The sequence below is a fragment of the Chrysemys picta genome, chromosome 12 (assembly GCF_011386835.1).
Source record: "Chrysemys picta bellii isolate R12L10 chromosome 12, ASM1138683v2, whole genome shotgun sequence".
Classification (NCBI taxonomy): Eukaryota; Metazoa; Chordata; order Testudines; family Emydidae; genus Chrysemys; species Chrysemys picta.
Genome location: NC_088802.1, coordinates 45,716,515 through 45,735,113, shown reverse-complemented (window position 1 = coordinate 45,735,113; position 18,599 = coordinate 45,716,515). Strand labels below are relative to the sequence as shown.

Here is an 18,599-nt window from a genome sequence, read left to right as displayed (position 1 = left end):
GGGGGTTTCTTTGTTATATAGATGAAACTGAGAAGTTGAGGCAGCCTCATTATTGTGGGCATATGGAGCAGAGTTCTGAGGGATGATATGAAACAGTCTGCAGGAGTTTGCATACAATACGGTTACAAAAAATTACAGCTACAGCTGTGAGTTAGAATCGATACAGCATCCTTGTGCTCTGACTGGCTGAGGTGATGCCACTGAAGTATAATTAATTATATTGGGAAGCTTTTGGTAGCAAAATGACCTCCCTCCTCCCCCTTTCTTTTTTTAATTAGTAAGAGAAAATGTGCAGGTATGTGCTGTAGTGAACGGCTCTTCCCACCTTCTCTCTCAGGTGGTCAAAAGGCATTTGTCAGTCCCTTTTGGAGTGAATCCTGAAGCATGTGTTCTTACAATAAGCAAACACTTGTGTGTTTTATATAGTTTTACTTTCTTTGACTAATACTGTACTGCATTCTTCCAGCAGTGGATATCAACCTCCTACTTCCTTTCTTCACTGAAACTACCTTAAGGCTTTTAGACTCATATGTTTTATTTTTCCTTAAGTGCCAGTTCTCTTCCCTGATCAGTATAATGCAACTCAGTTCATTCAGCAACTGCTTTTCTTCCCCCCCCACCCCACCCCGCCACCCCCATTTGGTTCTTTGCTGTAAGACACATTCTACCTTTGTCTGCCTTCAACTAAATTTTCTCATCTGTTATCTCAGGTTCTTAAAAATGATTCACATCCTTTTGGTTTCATGGTGTTAATTATTTTTCATGCTTTCACAATTACTTTCATTCTACAAATTTGCAAATCTCTTTTATTCAAAACAATTTACATAAACAACAAAAGTTTGTTGTACCTGGAAACTTCTTGTAAGCTAGCAAAGATACCATTTAGGGATATCCTTTGTTTTCTGCCCTGTAGGCAGATCTAACCCACTGTGCCATCTCTCCTCTTAATTTCTGACTCTGCACCTTACACCAAAATCCCACTGTGAAATTTTCTCAAACAATTGCCAGAAATCTTACTCTGTAATATATCATCTCATCTACCACAATATTAATATCCTAAAGGAACTTCAATAATTTAATAAAACATTCATTCCAGAACGCTGTTGGCTATTTTTAATCAAGCTGTGCTTCAAATGTTTATTCATTGGAGCTCTCAGCCTATTTTTGAAGACTTGATGCTGAAGTCTCCAACATTTATATCCATTTCCTATTGTTTCCCACTCTTATTAGCCTTTTAAAGGTTTCCCTATTATCACTCTTCATCTTTTTGAGATCCAAGTGCTCTGCAATGCTGTTGCTCAGGCCATTTATCCTCTGGGGGCCTTGCAACACCTTCAAAACAGGCCTTTGCACAGCCCTAGGAGACGCGTGCTCTGTGACAGAAGTCAGACTTTGTAATAGTGTTGGGTATGCTGTCTATCTTAGGAGCTTGTATGGATCCACTTTAATGTAGAACCTACCTGACCACCTCAGTAATCTTTCACGTATTCATCTACACAATAACCCGTGAGGCAGGGTAGTAATATTTATCCCCACTTTACAGATGAGAAACTGAGGCACAGAAACTGAATGACTTTCTGAACATCACACAGGAAATCTGTGGCACAGCAGGGACTAATAAATCCTAGTCTAGTGCCCTAACCACTGGACTATCTGAAGAGTAAAGCATTTAAGAGAACCATTTGCCAGTAAGCCAAGCAGCAAACACGCATGTGGCTGTATTTCCTAAGTTTGCAAAGAAGTTACACTTTCACAGTAAAAATCTGCTTTTCAAGGAAGATTTTACCTGTGTTATAACATCTATAGATTATTAAAATTGAAAGAAATATTTTAATCTAGTATATTTTTCTTTGTGAGTTTTCTTTTTACTAGTTTACCTAGGTTGGACAGTGAAAATAGACAGGTCACGCATCAGTTTCATTTTCCAGTTGTCTCATGCACTAGCATTATGGTAACTTAAATTTTGAGAACCTTTGCCCATTTATTTCACTTTTTGGGGGGGGGGGTCACTGGAAAATATTCTTAATTCAAACATATACTCGTCATAGGCAAAACTGTTGAATTCTTTTCTCCTTTTTTGTTTGTTCCTAATTTATTTGACCATCAAGTCAACACTGAATTTAATGACTTTTTGCAGATTGGTGTAGAGGATTTTTTGTCAATGTGAAGGTTTTAACCAGCCTGAGTCAATGATTAATGTCAGTGTGTAAATCCTCCTCTCATTTTTTTTATTCTTTGATCTGTGTTTGCTGTTGCACATCACTTATACTGTACAGGAATATCTGCATATGGTACTTTTCCATTGACAGGATAAACAGACAGCTACACTGGTTTACACATACTAAGTGAGAGAATGGCATTGTTAATGCAATTCCATCACACAATGACCAAGCACCAGTCTCCTTTTGAAACAGTGTCTCATGGTAACACAGTGACCAAAAAATTAGTCCGGGCCATCACTGCATCATTTTTCTTATTTGTAGAAACCATATGTGCCACTTCATGGATTGACTGCTAGGACATGCACAATTCTTCCAGAAAATTAGAGCCCTATAATGCAACTGGATACATAAAAGCTACATCCTATCTAGGCATGGTGTCTGAGCATCTAGTGTACTTGACATGAAAGAATAGTTAAAATTACACGTAGCATTCTTTGGTCAGAAACCCCTGCACATGTTGATGGGAGATGCAGCAAGGGCAGTGTCTCAGGGAGCAACATAAAAAGTTTGCGGTTGATCTTTATCTAAAATACCATGAAACAGCCATTCCCATTTGTTTGGAACAGATGCACCAGAAAGTTTAAGACACTCACTCACCCTTCATTTGTATGTCTCAATATAATAAGAGGTAATTACTTGCAACCTAAGCAGCAACTGTTAATTAATTGAAGAAGGTCATATGATGAGAGTAACTCATGAGGTTAGCTCCTTGCAGGGGAATCACAGACAAAGCTTACTAGCCATTACTTGGCAGTAATATCACCATTTGGTCATAATGAAGTTTTTTCTGTCATCTGCAGCTTAAGTATTAATTCCCAGTGCATAATATTTTATGTAGGTTTCACAACCAGGTACAGAGTTAACTACTGACTATTGCATTTCATATCAAACACCTTTGTACAGGTATCTTTTCACAAGCTAATAAAAGACCGAGCTCCTCTTTTAACTGCATTTTCCTAGCCCTAGTCTATTTGAAAGGAAAAACTAGAATCCTATATTTTCTTATTTATTTAGGGTAATTGGTGGCATACTGTTATGTATTTAGATGATGAGACGACTATTAATTCAGTGTTAATGATGCCCGTACTGTGGGGCTGCTTCCCCCCCCCCTTTTTTTTAAGACATACAATAACTGGCTAAAGCAATAAAAAGCAAACAGCAATTTGTCACCAAGAGGCTAAACAACTTTATTTTTAATACAGTGAGGATGCCAAAGGTACTAGAGATTTATAAAATAAAATGATGTGAAACAGATGTTTTTGGCATTCTGCTTCTTTGCTGTATTAAATTTAATTAATCTTTTTAATCTACTTTAATCTTGAAACCACACAGTAGTGTGATAAAATGTTAAGTAAACTACTGGAAGTCTAGGTGGTCGTGTAAAATTTATTTCACCAATACACCAACATATAAAAGCATACCACTGCTGTGATTTTAGCAAAATAAAACAACAAAAGACAAGTAGATGTATGGATTAATTAATAAGGAGTGTGTGGATAATAGCATCTTGGGCAACATTAATATTTCTTGGTGGATCACCCTGTGAGAGAGAGACAGATGTTTTAGTTTTGCAAAAAGACAACTAACATGCATCATAACTCTTAACTATTTAAAGTGTTTTCATTTAAAAACATTTAAAATGTTTTCTAGTACCCAGTCTTCCAACCTTTAATCTCCTTGAGAGGAGTGTTTGGAGAGACTGCAGGATTGGACCCCAAGGGTGAAATTTTGGCTCTACTGAAGTCAGTTTGAGTTTTGCCCTTGGCTTCAATAGATCCAGGATTCACCCAATGAGAGGATTAAAAAAAGGTGTATGTAATTTTTGTAATTATTTATTTTCTTTTTATTAAGTAATAGCAATATTGTTTCATAGCAAGATCAAGAAGAAGGCAATACAGCACAAAAATATTACTTAAGGTATAGCTCCAGGCTATAACAGACTATGGCAAACTATAATCTACCTTCTCCTTTCTGAAGTACCTCATACTGTTTTGGTAACTCCAGAAAGTATCTTCATCATTTGACAAGGGCCTGCAAGTTGTTCCTTGAGAAACAATTAAGGCTGTTCATTAAGGAGGACCATGGATCTAAGGTGGAAGAATAATCTATTGGCTAATAGGCTCAAATACACCTCTACCCCGATATAACGCAGCCCGATATAACATGAATTCAGATATAACGTGGTAAAGCAGCGCTCGGGGGGGTGGCTGCGCACTCCAGCAGATCAAAGCAAGTTCGATATAACGCGGTTTCACCTATAATACAGTAAGATGTTTTGGCTCCCGAGGACAGCGTTATATCGAGATAGAGGTGTAATATTTTTGAGATCAGTATAAACAAATACATTTGCTTTTATGTGTTTTTAAGGATTTGTTCAAGCTTATACCAACCCGGGCAGATTTTTTTGATCTAATGGAAAATGCAGCTGAAATATTGTCTCTTCTTTTACATGTCTTCAAAAAGCTGGCTATTTATGATACTCTAGAGTGCAAGTTCTCTTGGGCATCTGGTCCTGGTATCTGTGCCTTATACAGTACCAAGCACACTGTAAGGAAAAGCTTAAGAAAATAATAAATGAGAAGTTGTCCAAAGAATACAGTGCATGAAATAAACTCAAAAAACTTTTTAAGACCTGGAATTTACCAATACTGACTCTGTCATTTATATAGTAAAGAATTGGAGAGACAGACATTCTTGTACGCATATGGACATCCCTACAGGTGTCAAGAATGCTCAGAGCATGTGTTCTAATGTAGTCTGTAGATCATTTCACCGAATTTTGTTAACAAACATATAGTGGCTCAAACCCTGTTTTGAAAAAAAATGCAAATTTTTAGAAATTAGTGACAGCAGTAGAAAAAAAATACACATAGTCCCAAATACTAGCTCAGCTACTGAAACAGCATCTACTGACTTGGAGTGCTATATTTTTATATTTTGCAACAGAAGTGCTTTCAGATGGTCAGTGTAGACCTGATCCTGAAAGGAAATGAACTGTCCATCTTCACATCCCATTCAAGCCACTGAGCATTTAGGCCCTTTTGACCCTTGCAGGCTTAGCCCCATGTCATAGCATCAGCCAGATGGCACCTTCCACTGCATCATCGTCAATTCCTGAAGTGATGGGTGTTATTGGCAAGACGGAACAACAGCAAGCAAGATCAAATGTGCTAAGAAACCCAATCTATCACTCACAGTGGCCAAATGCCATAATGTCTTGCAGGACACACACTTTCTTTAACTTGTTTAGACCAGGGGTTCTCAAACTGTAGGTCGGTACCCCATTTTAATGGGGTCGCCAGGGCTGGCGTTAGACTTACTGGGGCCCGGAGCCAAAGCCCAACAGCTTCAGCTGAGAGTGGCAGGGCTCAGATTACAGGCCCCCCTCCTGGGGCTGAAGCCGTTTGGCTTTGACCCCCCACCCCCCATCGGGGGCGATGGGGCTCAGGCTTTGGCTTTGGACCTCCCCGCCAGAGCGATGGGACTCTGATTTTGGTCCCCCAGCCCAGGCCAGTGGGGCTTAGGCCTTGGTTCCTGCTCTTGGGGTCATGTAGTAATTTTTGTTGTCAAAAGGGGGTCGCGGTGCAATGAAGTTTGAGAATCCCTGATTTAGATCATATCTAAAAATGACTGTCTAAAAAAAAAAAAAGTAGATGGTAATGTCTGTGGACATCACAGAAATTTCAGAATCTCCCTCACAAAGTGAGGACAATAAACTAAGTTCAGATCCAGAGAATGAATGTGACAAAAGAATTCTGACCTCTCTCCCCTTCCTGAGCTCTGTTTTAAAAGAACTGTAGCAACATCTGTATTTTAAGATACGACAGTCAAATACTTTATTTCTTGGTTTTAATTCATTACACTTTCATTACTGAATGGATGCTGATTACATTCAAATTTAAATCTTTAACTGTTATTAATAAACCTTGTATATACAAAAAAAAATCTATATTTTCCTTAATGAGATCTTAGTCACTTGCTGTAAAGACTTTGCATCAAAACACTTAACTTGTCTACCGGAGCAATTCAGTTTACTTCTCCTTTCCTGCTGAGCTGGAAATGTGCTCTGTACTCTGTGTTCACTCTAAATCAGATGTCACAACAGTTTATTGGGCAGCATAGTATAATAAAAAATGTTACGGTTACAGATTAGCTGTTCCCTGCTGTCATTCCCTTCCCTTGAGGTCCTTGTCATTTACAAATCAAGATGGTTATATGCTCAATTATAACACTTGCAGGTAGGACAAAGGTTATTTCCATTACTCCCAACCGCAGTAAGGAGAACGTTCTGTGTAATGGACTATGGGATTTTAAATTCCATCAGTCTAATCATTCTCCATATCTCAGTGCTAAAGAACCTTGTATTGTCCCCTTGCAGCGATCTAACGTGTATCATGGTATTACGTATGCACACAAGATTAAACCACCATATTTCACAGGTATTTTTAAAAGATTGCTGAATAGAAGCCATAGAATTTGTGGTCTCCAGGAAAGCTAGCACAGCAGTCTCCTCTTGCCCAAATGCCACAACGGAAGCATTCCATATGACCAGATATGCAGCAGGCTTTACTGGGCTATGAGATCAAGAGAAAACTCAAGTTGAGTATCTCTTGGCACCCAGAAAGAACTGCACCTGACATGTGAACATCCGAGCAACGTAATTTAAGTATTTCGAGCTGGTCTCAGGCAAAATATACGTGCATAATAATTAAGCTTTTTAATGATATACACGCACATATATACATACATGCTTCTTAGGGGAGGGAGTTAAGCCCTTTCCCCCACATTAGCCAGAAACTGATCTATAATGTCAACAGTAGGAAGCCTTACCAGAGCAGTGCATGTAAACAACTCAGTGCATGGGACACGGGGTAGTAGACTACTCCTAATATACTGTAGTCAGCTCATACTGATACTCCCTATGCTGCCAACCTCAGATGTCTAAAAACTTGTGTGCGCACTTCTGGTCCAATGCACATTCTTGGAAGAAATGGAACAAGGACACATTTTGGATTTTCCTTGACTAAAATGAGAGTGATTAATCTTAATTCCCTCCCTCTCCCTGAAAAAAAACACCTTCTGTTGCTCAAGGAAAACAAAGAACTATCTGTTGTTCTATGGCAAATTGATCTTAGTGGGAGAATCTTCCGAAGGAAATCAATAGCATATACCAAGATTCTATATTGTTTAAGAGCCCTGAAACGCAAAGCAGAACTGAAAGGGATTTTCCTCACTATATTGACTGAGTTTGTTAAAGAAAAAAGAACAATGCCATCACTTGAAAGGTGAGATTTGTCTAAGGAACAAGCCTAACTCTATAGGGCCTAAGCACCACACTTTATGGAAAAGTCCTACTGAATATTATAGGGCAGGGGTCAGCCCACTGCAGGTCTGGGGTTCTGGCTGCCGGCCCCTTGCCAGCTGTGGTCCCAGCCGCCGGCCCTGCTTAGCCCGCTGCCAACCTGGGGTTCTGGCTGCCGGCCCCTTGCCTGCTGGGGTTCCGGCCGCAGGCCCCGCTCAGCCTGCTGCCGGCCTAGGTGAACGGAACCCCAGGCCCGCAGCGGGCTGAGCAGGCCGGCGGCTTAAGATCAGCATTTTAATTTAATTTTAAATGAAGCTTCTTAAACATTTTGAAAATCTTGTTTACTTTACATACAACAGTAGTTTAGTTATATTATATATAGACTTATAGAGACCTTCTAAAAAACGTTAAAATGTATTACCAGCATGCGAAACCTTAAATTAAAGTGAATAAATGAAGACTCGGCACACCACTTCTGAAAGGTTGCCGACCCCTGTTATAGGGATTAAACCGATAGAGTACAATAGGTATTTCACAAGTTTCTATAGAAGTTACTCTGAAGATTTATAGATTTTAATAGAGAATTATATCTTTTTAAACCATCCTATAGAATTCTATACCAGGATTTTCTATATAGGCCTGCTGCATATGGGACGCTTTGAAAGTGACCACTCTGTATATAGAAACTAGAAAAAAAAGACCTGCATGCCTAACACTGAAGAACATCCTAATAAATAAAACATTAGTGCAGTGAAAAATATATGAAGTTCTTCTGTGGGAAAAACAAAATACCCTTGTAGCACTGCCATGTTCATTGTACTGTGACCTTAAGTGATCAACTGTGAAATTCTTTAATGTATCCACTATTTTATAATTAATATTTAAATGTATTAATTATATCTCCAATCCCAAAGCACTGTATGAATATAAAACATACAACCTAAGGATAAATATCTTTAAGAGAAAAAACAACAGACTAATACGCCACCTATAGGACAACCTACAAAGCTGTTAGTCCATAACACAGAGAGTTACCACAGAGAGTTACCATAATACAGTCACCTTAAATACCTCACCTCATTCTTCCTGGAAAAGTCCCAGAGTATTGATAGGCCTTCCAGGGTGCCCTGAAGGTTAAAAAAATCTGGGCTCTTTTGGACCAATGGGGAAAAGGATCCTTCCTCAAACAGAAAACACTGCCCTGCCAGAACTCTCTCCAAGGATTTCCACTGGTTACAACTGCAGCAGTAACGATCTAGGAGATAATCAATATCAAAACCTTTTATATATGATGTGATCTAGCAGGGCAGTGTCTCCATGAGCTCCTGGCTGAATCCTTTTGAGATTCTCATTTCAACTGCTAATTTTTTTGCTCCTGTGGAAAACTTTTCGAGCACTAAGACAATACTATAAAAAGGCCTGGGAGAGGCAGCTGGATCAAGAGGACAGCCAAGATGGTGGAGCCACACAAACTGCACAATACAGAAAGCTCATACAAGAAGTTACCTTAAATCCAATTACAATACTGGATAGTAGGAGCCTGCCTACCCTGGGAATTTGGCTTGATTCCAGCCATTAGTGGCCAGCCACATGTATGCAAACAAACTCCTGTTATTGAGAGGGTAAACTGAAAATTGCACTGGTGGATCTTGCCCCTACTTGAAAGCAAGGCAAGCTGCACTGGTACAAACCGTGCTTTATAGCAGTTTATACTAGAAGTTTGCACTGGTACAGCTACACTGGTGGATGAGATTGGTACAAATTCGAATCTAGACAACATCTGTTTCAGAACTCGGTGTCTGCAATTTCTCCTCAGACTGAATAATTGAAAGGAGCAGACAACAGTATTTCAAAACCAGCTAGCAGCAATAGAACAAAGAAAACAGCAGTGTCTGATTCAGCTCAGACTACACACCCTCATCTGCAGCTGTGGGAAAACAGTTGTTTACTTAGTGGATAAAGCTAAAGATGCTTGAAAATAAAGGTGAGGAGTCTGTACTCTGAGGACTCTGGGTCGCCCTGAATTAAATTAACAAGCATTTTGCTCCTTCAAAAATTCTGTAGAAAGTTTAACGCTCCATATTAAATTCTGTAGGTCTTTTCCTTAAAGGCAAAACCTGCAAAATTAATGCACACTCATTCACTGTCTCTCTCTCTCACCCACACACACCCCATTTCTTTATACAATTTTTATGTTTCTGCATATTTGGGGAATCGTTTTCAAAAACTAATTCCTCAACCAGTTTAGTAGCCTGTAGGTGAATACCCAGTTATTGGAGACAAGCACATTTGGGGATCCTCAGCATAAAGCTTCTTTTTACAAAACAAAAAACAAAAAAAACCACATTTGTAATACAATGAACTTCTTGTGCTGGAATTAAATTGAAGTAGCTGCAATCCCCCATCTGCTCAGTTGATTTAGAGTAGTTGGGTTGTCATTATAAATAGAGTTTAAATCTAGTTGCCTTAAAAAATTAAGCCAATCTGGTTATTAAAATGTCTGATGTAGTCAATTAATATCATGAGAACTGAGATCAGTGTGTCTCCTCAATGCCAGTCCCATGGGAGTTTTGCCAATGTATGCAATGGGAGCAGAATCAGGGCTATTTAGCAATGCATTTTAACTAAATTGCTTATCAGCTTGATTTTGATGGAGGAAATTGCTTGTTTGGAGATTGTATTTGGTGTATATTTCCAGTATGACTACATATTCAGAAATTACTAACATAAATTGATTCTTGTTGTTAATTAACATGTTATGAACAAAGGGAATGAAATGAATGCTTTAGAAGGTTTTAATCTTTATAATATACAGTGCTGTTTGGCAGGTCAGTGTCATCCAAAGGGACTTTTTGATTAACAGGTAGTTGGAAGGATTTGTTCATATGCAAATTACTTGTTTATAGAATTTAAGTTCCGGGGGAGGGGAGAGAAGAGAAGGAGAGCTGATACAATCTGAATTTTTAACTGTTTTTGATGTATTGGTTGCAGTGTTGCTGCAGCAGACAGAGTTGGTCCCAAGATACGAAAACCTTGTGAGTGAAGTAATATCTGCTATTGGACCAACTTCAATTGGTGAGAGAGACAAGCTTTCAAGCTTCAGAGACAAGTGGAGCTCAAAAGCTTGTCACTCTCACCAGCAGAAGCTGGTCCAATAAAAGATATTACCTCACCCACGTTGTGTCTCTCTCGATTTATTTGGTAATTTTTTCTTTTTGGCCGAGTGACTAATCATGGTACTAAAGCCTAAGTCATTCCCACCATGGCCTCTCACTGTCCATTCTTTTACCTCATTGGAGAGGTGGATTAATCAAGGCCCTACTTAGTAGAGCTGGTCATAAAAAAAATTGAATCTCGGTGTTTTTACTGTGGAAAAGGAACATTTTTCGGCAACAATTTTCACAGAAAGAATTTCCCATTTTTCAACCAGCTCTTCTTAGTAACAGTAGCTCATTCCACACTATGGTAGTTAGCAAAGTTGGAAGTTCGGCCCCAACCTATGTTGAAACCGTTTTTTTGTTGTTGTTTTTTTAAAACATACTATTTGGGACTAGCCCTGGAGCAATTTGAGCAGTTGTGGGAGGAGGGATAGTCTGTGTGTGTGCAGGGCTATTGGAACAGGCACCAGTTGGAAGCACTGGTACAGGTGAGGGGGTTTCAAGCAAATAGTACAAAGAGGGTGACCAGATGTCCCGATACTAGGGGCTTTGTCTTATCTAGGCAATTATCCACCCCGCCCCCCCAAAAAGTATCCCAATTTTTCACACTTGCTGTCTGGTCACGCTAAGTACAAATGTTCCTCTGGATCAGAGTGTATTATAGGAAAGAGAGATTCATTATAGAACAGTGGATAAATTAACTAGTCAGCCAATTTCCCATCAGATCAAGCCTGTTAATTCACACATGCATAGATGCCCACTAATCACCTAACAATTTGAGCCCACACGTTTGGCATGGACTGTAGAGCCCCATTCCAGCATTATGATTTCCCTTCACTCCACCTACTAGTCTTGTTCCTACAAATTCTGTCTCTGGAATGGGAGCTGAGTGTTTTCTCACGGTTTCTGCAAGTTGTCCTCAATGGGGATTGCACTTACAAAAGAAAGATGAAGTTGGTCTCTTACCTTTACTTTACTCAGTCCAGCCAGTCTTACAGTTTGGTTCATTAGATCAACAAAGCTTACCTAGGTAACTGAGGGACTTACTATACAAGAAAATCCCATCTAAAGCAGATTTCATGACCTATTTCCTCACAATTTCACTGATTGACTTTGGCTGCTGGAGTGAATGCTAGTAAATAAAATCAGAATGTATGCTGCTGAGCTTAAAAGTGTCAACAAGGGCACAGTCCCTATGGCTAAGATGTTATAAAAATTCAGTAACATCACAAGCTGATGACTAATGAGCCTAGACCCTCTGTTTGCAGTTTAGTGAAAACACTCATTAATTCTTTACAAGACCTTTAGAAGACATGCCACAATAGGATAGTTAATGCTTCCTCCAACTCTACTGACTCTCAAAGCTCAGAATATGACTTCATTGCCTACTTTGACATTTTTTCTTCCTGCTTCCAGGTTGTTTGTTTTTGTCTTGCTTAAAAATTTCCTACTGTGCCAGTTGTAAAAAGGTCAACTGATAGTTCACAATCCAGCAGAGGAGAAAAATCGTCAAAAATTAACACATTGACCACCATTTTGACCCTCACGTTCAGATTTTTTTGTTTTGTTTTGGGTCGTTAAATGAGAGTTGTAAAAGGGAACGCTGTATGCTAAAGGTCCAGGCCTGCTCAACGTACTAAAGCAAACATTCTCTTGTGCCCTTCAGGAATTTATAAGCTCATCCAATATCCTTGTGGCTGAGCATGATGATGCCTTTATTGAACATGTATGTACAGGTTGGGTGTTTTTCTTTATATGAGTCAAGGCAGCAAAATCAGGCATTTACACATAACATGCCAGATGCATTTTGCAATCAAGGCACTGTATAGGAAAATACTGAATACTCCCAAAGTTTATAAGGCATCATTTATTTCTCAAGTTATGATTAATGAGGCAGTAATCAGGTAGGTTATGCTTGATTTAGAAATGTATGCCATAACTTTGATTGCTGCTGGCTCACACATTAATGGACATACATATTTGGGTGGTAAACAAAGGCCTTAACATTATTATTTTTAATACATACATCACAAAAAAGTCAGGTAACTCTTGCTACACCAATCTTTGCTACTGTATCCTTGCACAACTGGGGCACTAAGCATTCCATCTGTCGTAGGCACAGAGTCATTATGGTTATTAAACCCCATTTTAGCAAGATTTTTCTCCATGGCCATGATCATCTCATGGGAGGAAAGCCTTCTATGGTGCAGCTTCTTTGCTGGCTATAAAAGACTTTAGCCGTTTGGAGGTAAAAGAGAACCTTTGGTCTGATATTGATCTGATATTGTGAGCTAAGCAGAACATAAACTTTGTGAGTTCAAGTAGTATGAATGGAACAAAACTTTTCAAAGTTTCTTTAAATTCAAAATTCCAAGTTTAATTTTGCCGACATTATTTGATATTAATATACAGAAGTCAGTTTGTGTTCTCATTTCAGCTGGTGTAACTTGACTTCAGTGGATTCACTCCAGATTTTCACCAGGGTAACAGATAGCACAATGTAACATAGTGGTTTTTACTTTTAAATCTGAGTTTAAATCAGAATTCCCAAGTTCAGGAAATATTGCCCATTTTCTGTGCTGATCTTAGGTCCAAGTATTCAGATAGTCTGAATTCAGATGCATACTAAAATGTAAATGGCTAGCTCAGTCCTTTTCCATCTGCCCATGTGGTCTGTAGAGATATGCATATACTACCAAAGTGGTAGTGGCCACTATGATAGTCTGAGCTATAGAAGTGCCTAGGGAGAATGCTGGTCTGATGTTGGGGGAGGATCATTTCTCCCAATCGCTGGTGAGCTCCCCCTTCATAAATCCCATTTTCTATGGATTTGCAAAAGAAACAGAAATGTAGACCCTAATGAGATATGACCGCCATTTTTTAAAATCTATTATTATTACATAACATACATGATGCTCTGTACCTGGCATAATATCACACCAATTAGCACACAGTGAATCACAGTAAGTTCAGTCGGGGTCATAAAAATGCTTTTTTATGCCATGAAGGTTTTTTGTTTTTTTTATTGCCAGTGGATTTTTTTCTCCCATTAAGTTAAGTTTAAATCATGACCACCCTCTGAGGGTCTGGGGTTTAAATTCCAGAATGCTAGGCTTTTAAAAATGCTGGAACAGTGGCACTAATTTTTCAGTCTTGGTTGCCTAAAGCGAGGCACCTCAGTAAGTTGCCTGATTGTCAGAAATGCTGAATACCCACAGTTCCCTCTGACTACATTGGGAGTAAAGGGCATACATCACCCCCTGAAAAATCAGGCAATTTATTACTATTATTTATATTACAGTAGTATCCAAGGGCCCCAATCAGATCTGAGCCCCTTGTGCTGTGCCCTGTACAGACATACAGGAAGAGAAACAATCCCCGCTCCAAGGGCCTGACAAGCTAAAATAGAGATTTTAAATTAAGATAAGATGCAGCCAAGTTGATGCAACAAACAAGCAGGAGGAACAAGGGAAGACAAGCGTTAATGACAGGTGCTTAACTCCAGGCAACCAATTTGGAAAATTTTGGCCAATGACATTAGTCTCTTGAATTGTAAACAGCTACAAAGCGCAACAACATTTTCTGTCTTATATGTTTGTGCAAATATTTCAACCCCTGACAGCTCTGAGTTTGAGCTGATGCTGAAGAGTACATATTACTTGATGCCTATGGCAACTGTTGTTGCAGCAGGGAAATTATGCCAACCCCTGCAGTGCACTTCATATGTGGTAAATTCACTTAACAGCAATTTAGAAGATGACACCCTGGTGCTATGCCAGTTTGAGCCAGATGGTCACTGAGATTATTAAAATAATGCATGTTGCAAAAACCTCTGAAAAATTGCACTGTTACAAAGTTTACTAGCATGGTGGGGATCCTAATAAAAACAATCAGCTTATATATCAAAATAGTATTTGCAGACAATGCACAGTATGATTCTCCACTGTTTAATGATAATTTCCCCTCTTGCATCTTTTAGGTTCAACTAATCCACTATAATCATGAGTTGTATACAAATGTCACAGAGGCTGCAAAAAGTCCCAATGGCTTGGTGGTAGTTTCTATATTTATGAAAGTAAGTATTTCAATTTCATAAATATTATCTAATGTTTAAATTACTGAGATTTTGCCGTGAACAGAATTTTAGAATTAGCACTAGTCATCATCATTTGTATTCTGTCCGCACCTGTTGCTTCAGTCAGAAGTCAAGAGACCCCATTGCACTAGGCACTGTACCCTCATAATGAAAGAGACTGTCCCTGCTCCACAGAGCCTGCAGTCTAATGGGGAAAACACACCAGGTGGGAGAAAAACAGTTTTGTGGGGAGGACAAGATACAGTTAAACTAACATATTTGATACAATAAACAGCAGCTATAGCAGTTTATAGTTTCATGTTAAAATGCTCAGAGAAGTTATTAATTCTGCAAATTTGAGGTGTCCTGAAGAGATGCAAAAGTGAGTATATAATTAAAATGAACCCCTTTCTCATGGGGGTGAGGAGTGGGGAGAGAGGACAATTGCATTTTAGAGGAGTGGTGACTGGTTATAAATCAAGAAATGAGTTTCCCTACCAATGTCATTTAAAACACCCTAGATTATCAAAACTGAAAGAATGTTGAAAATCTAGTTGTCTTTTACTTATTTGCATTTCAGACAGGTAGAAGACCATATGATTATCTATTAACCTTCATACCAGACATACCCTCTACACTCCTCTACATCTATTGTTAATACTCAGAGCTCACAGTTTATTCAAACACTTCAGAATCCTCTTCTCCTCTTATTGCATCCTTGCGGCAATACATGTGTTATACCATTGTGTATCCTCCACCTTGCCTTAGTAACTGTTATTGCAAAACATTAGCTGCTCCTTCTAGGGGAACAATGCTCTGATTTACTCTGCACCTCAAAGTATGTAGCCAATGTCCCCAGAAATTAGATAGAGTCAGTTTAAAAAAAAATCCCTTTTAGTATACTCGGATATAAATTTAGAAGGATCAAACTTTCTGTCAAAATAGCAACCTCATAACTCAAATATCTATTTCACCAGTTATCTTGGAAAGTTCGACCTCCTTGCTGCCTTTTGTATAGCTCTAATATTTGAGGTATTTGTCAGAAAGCTCTTCAGGTTATCTCTTTCCTCCCTGTTATATTGTACTGTTCGGCGAGCCCGGTGAGTTAACTGTAGTTCGTGCAAAGGGATAGAATTGATGCATCTCCTGGATACTGCCCACAATTTTCAGTTCTGTGTGAATAACTTCATGATTCCTGTGTACTGCTTTAGGTGCACTCCTAATGTAATGAATAACCCCAAGTGTAGAACCTGATTTGTAGTTTCCCTTCACACAGATACTTGGGTCTTTGTCTTCCATATATAGTGACAGTGCATGTTTTGTTTGGAATGTCTGAGTCAGTGTAAATCATTCCCTGAAATAATTGTGCATCAAAATAGACACAGTGTTTGATGGCCACTGAACATAGCTGTTACCTACTGCCAAATATTTCAGTATGTTTAAATGTTGAGGGGTAAAAAAAAATTTCACAGATCAAAGCACTGAATGCACCAGATCCTGTTCCATGTACCACTCGATCAGTCATGGCTCTGGCCACCTCCTGATATTGGGGGATGAGCTGATTCTGGGGAGAATCCCCCTGCTTGTTCCATGGGGAGGAGAGAAAACAATCTGAGGAAACAACTACAAGGATTTCAGAGGTTTCCTGTCCCTCAAATGGTGAGGATCCAGAACAGAACTTTCGCAATGCTTGGGGGCCATTTGGAGGCGGGATTCCGGTTCAGACCCATAATGGTTATATTACACATTTTATGACATTTCCAAGCCTCACAATAAAAGTGTTTTGAAACCTGCATATGTCACAGCAGTATTCATCCAATTGCTAAGAAACATACTGTAGCCCAGACAGGAGAGGATAGCAGAGAGAATTGATTAGAGTACCAGGAGGCCAGGTACAGAACCAACCAAGATACATAAATGTGTTGTACAAATAGGACTTTAGAGGGCCTGGCCTAAGTGACACCACCACTTGTTAGCTCTGCCACTTACAGTGCAATAAAATATTCCAGGATGAATAGCAAAAATAAAATGCTAATACATGTAATATTCTGCATACAACCTTCCACAGTATGCAGTTCACTCAGTCAGACTTCCCTTGTAGTCCGCATAGCCTGGTGTTGGGAATCTCACAGATAACATATAATTCTAAATAAAGATAAAAAGTGACTAGAAATAGATACAACAGAGAGAGGAGGAGACCGGTGCATGAGGTCTGAAATAGGAGATATAAGAGATGTCACATGATATGACACTGAATATTCTATGAGAGAATACCAAGTAGAGTGCTAATCACCCATAAATCCACCCAATTCAATTATGATGAGATCGAGACTCTATTTCACATTTTTATCTATGTGTCAATTTTTCCTTCTATTTTCCATTGAATTTATATTTAGATGCAAACTTTCTAACCACTTCTGTTAGAGACATACCCATCTATAGTTGATTATGCCTCTCCCCGCAAAAGCCCTGCAAAGCAATCACGTATCTGCCTTTTTTCCCATACTTTTCTCTCTATATATACACACATACACAAGCTATATTTTTCCTGAAAGGTGAGGCTTGTGGTAACAAAGTTTTTGACATTATTCATTTTTCTCCTTTAGGTGTCTGAATCATCAAATCCATTTCTAAATCGCATGCTAAACAGAGACACCATAACAAGAATAACATATAAAAGTAAGTTTCTTTTTATTCACCATGACTATCAGCTGCATGTAGTTCATGTAAACGCATATATTTAGTGAATCACAGGATGTGAGGGACATCTAGTAACGAACAAAAGCTACAAGGTTTGTATTGCCAGTTATCATTTCCAGCTGACCTGGGGATAAATTTGGGGACATAATATTATCAAAGAACCTAGTAGAGCCATAAGTCCATATAATATATACTTGGAAGTTCAAAGCATATATTGTGTTTGAAAGAGCAATAAATTAAACTAAATTCAACAAATAAACATATACTATTTTTAAATGGGGAAAATGCATTTGTGTTAATAATGGAAGTTACATGTGGAACAGTGAATTATATCAGATCAGAACATATTTTAATTTACAAAATATTACCTAGTTTCTTGTTTCATGATCATGTTTTTTAACATGCAAGTGGGTATTTCCCATTTTATTCAATATTAAGCAATGGTTCCTTTTTATTAATTGTGTTTAAAAAGATGCTATTTCTACTGAATTGCTACTGTGTATAATGGTAGTAGTATGAAGATGTCATGAAAATAAGTATTGTACATTTGTTGTATGTGGAATGCATTTAAGTGAGAATGTTCAGTAATTCCATACCATTGAATGGAAAACTAAAGCTTAAATGTCAGCTAACAATGAAGGTAACTTTAAGGCAGGAAAATATAAAGATCTTGATTGAGCAAATGAAATCTCGTCTTTTGGAAATCCTAGCCCCATTTTGCTTTTGAAAACTGGGAGAATATGTAGTTCAGTGGTTAGCTAGGGGACTGGCAATCAAGACTCTTCTGTTCTATTCCCAGTTCTGTGACCTTGGGCAAGTTACTTAAGGTATCTGTGCCTCATCTTACCCATCTATAAAATTGAGTTTACCACCATTTACCTCACAAGGGGTTTGGATTACTTTTAAACCTTAAAGTCTGGCAAACCTCATTTGCTTTGGACTGAGCCTGAAACTCTCCAAGGCTCTCTGAAAAATCCATTAAACCTTGACAAGTTTCATATTTGTAACAAAACTTGCCTGATCTCAGGTTTCTCTGTGAAAGGCTTGGAAAATTTCCTTTAAATACATGTTTACTATATGCATGCTGCCTGTTATAGGATGGATCATGCCCGCCTATGGAAACCCGCTTTTTCCCTCCCCCA

At 38.6% G+C, this 18,599-nt stretch overlaps 1 protein-coding gene across 3 annotated transcripts in view; it reads left to right on the top strand.

Moving 5' to 3' along the window:
- Positions 1–18,599, top strand: part of CA10 (carbonic anhydrase 10) — a 324,297-nt gene that overhangs the window by 291,574 nt on the left and 14,124 nt on the right. For all 3 annotated transcript variants that reach the window (XM_005305733.5, XM_005305734.5, XM_065563509.1), the window contains 2 exons: positions 14,662–14,757; positions 17,364–17,436. In XM_005305733.5, the coding sequence (XP_005305790.1) occupies positions 14,662–14,757; positions 17,364–17,436 (169 nt within the window). The remainder of the gene's footprint in view (positions 1–14,661; positions 14,758–17,363; positions 17,437–18,599) is intronic.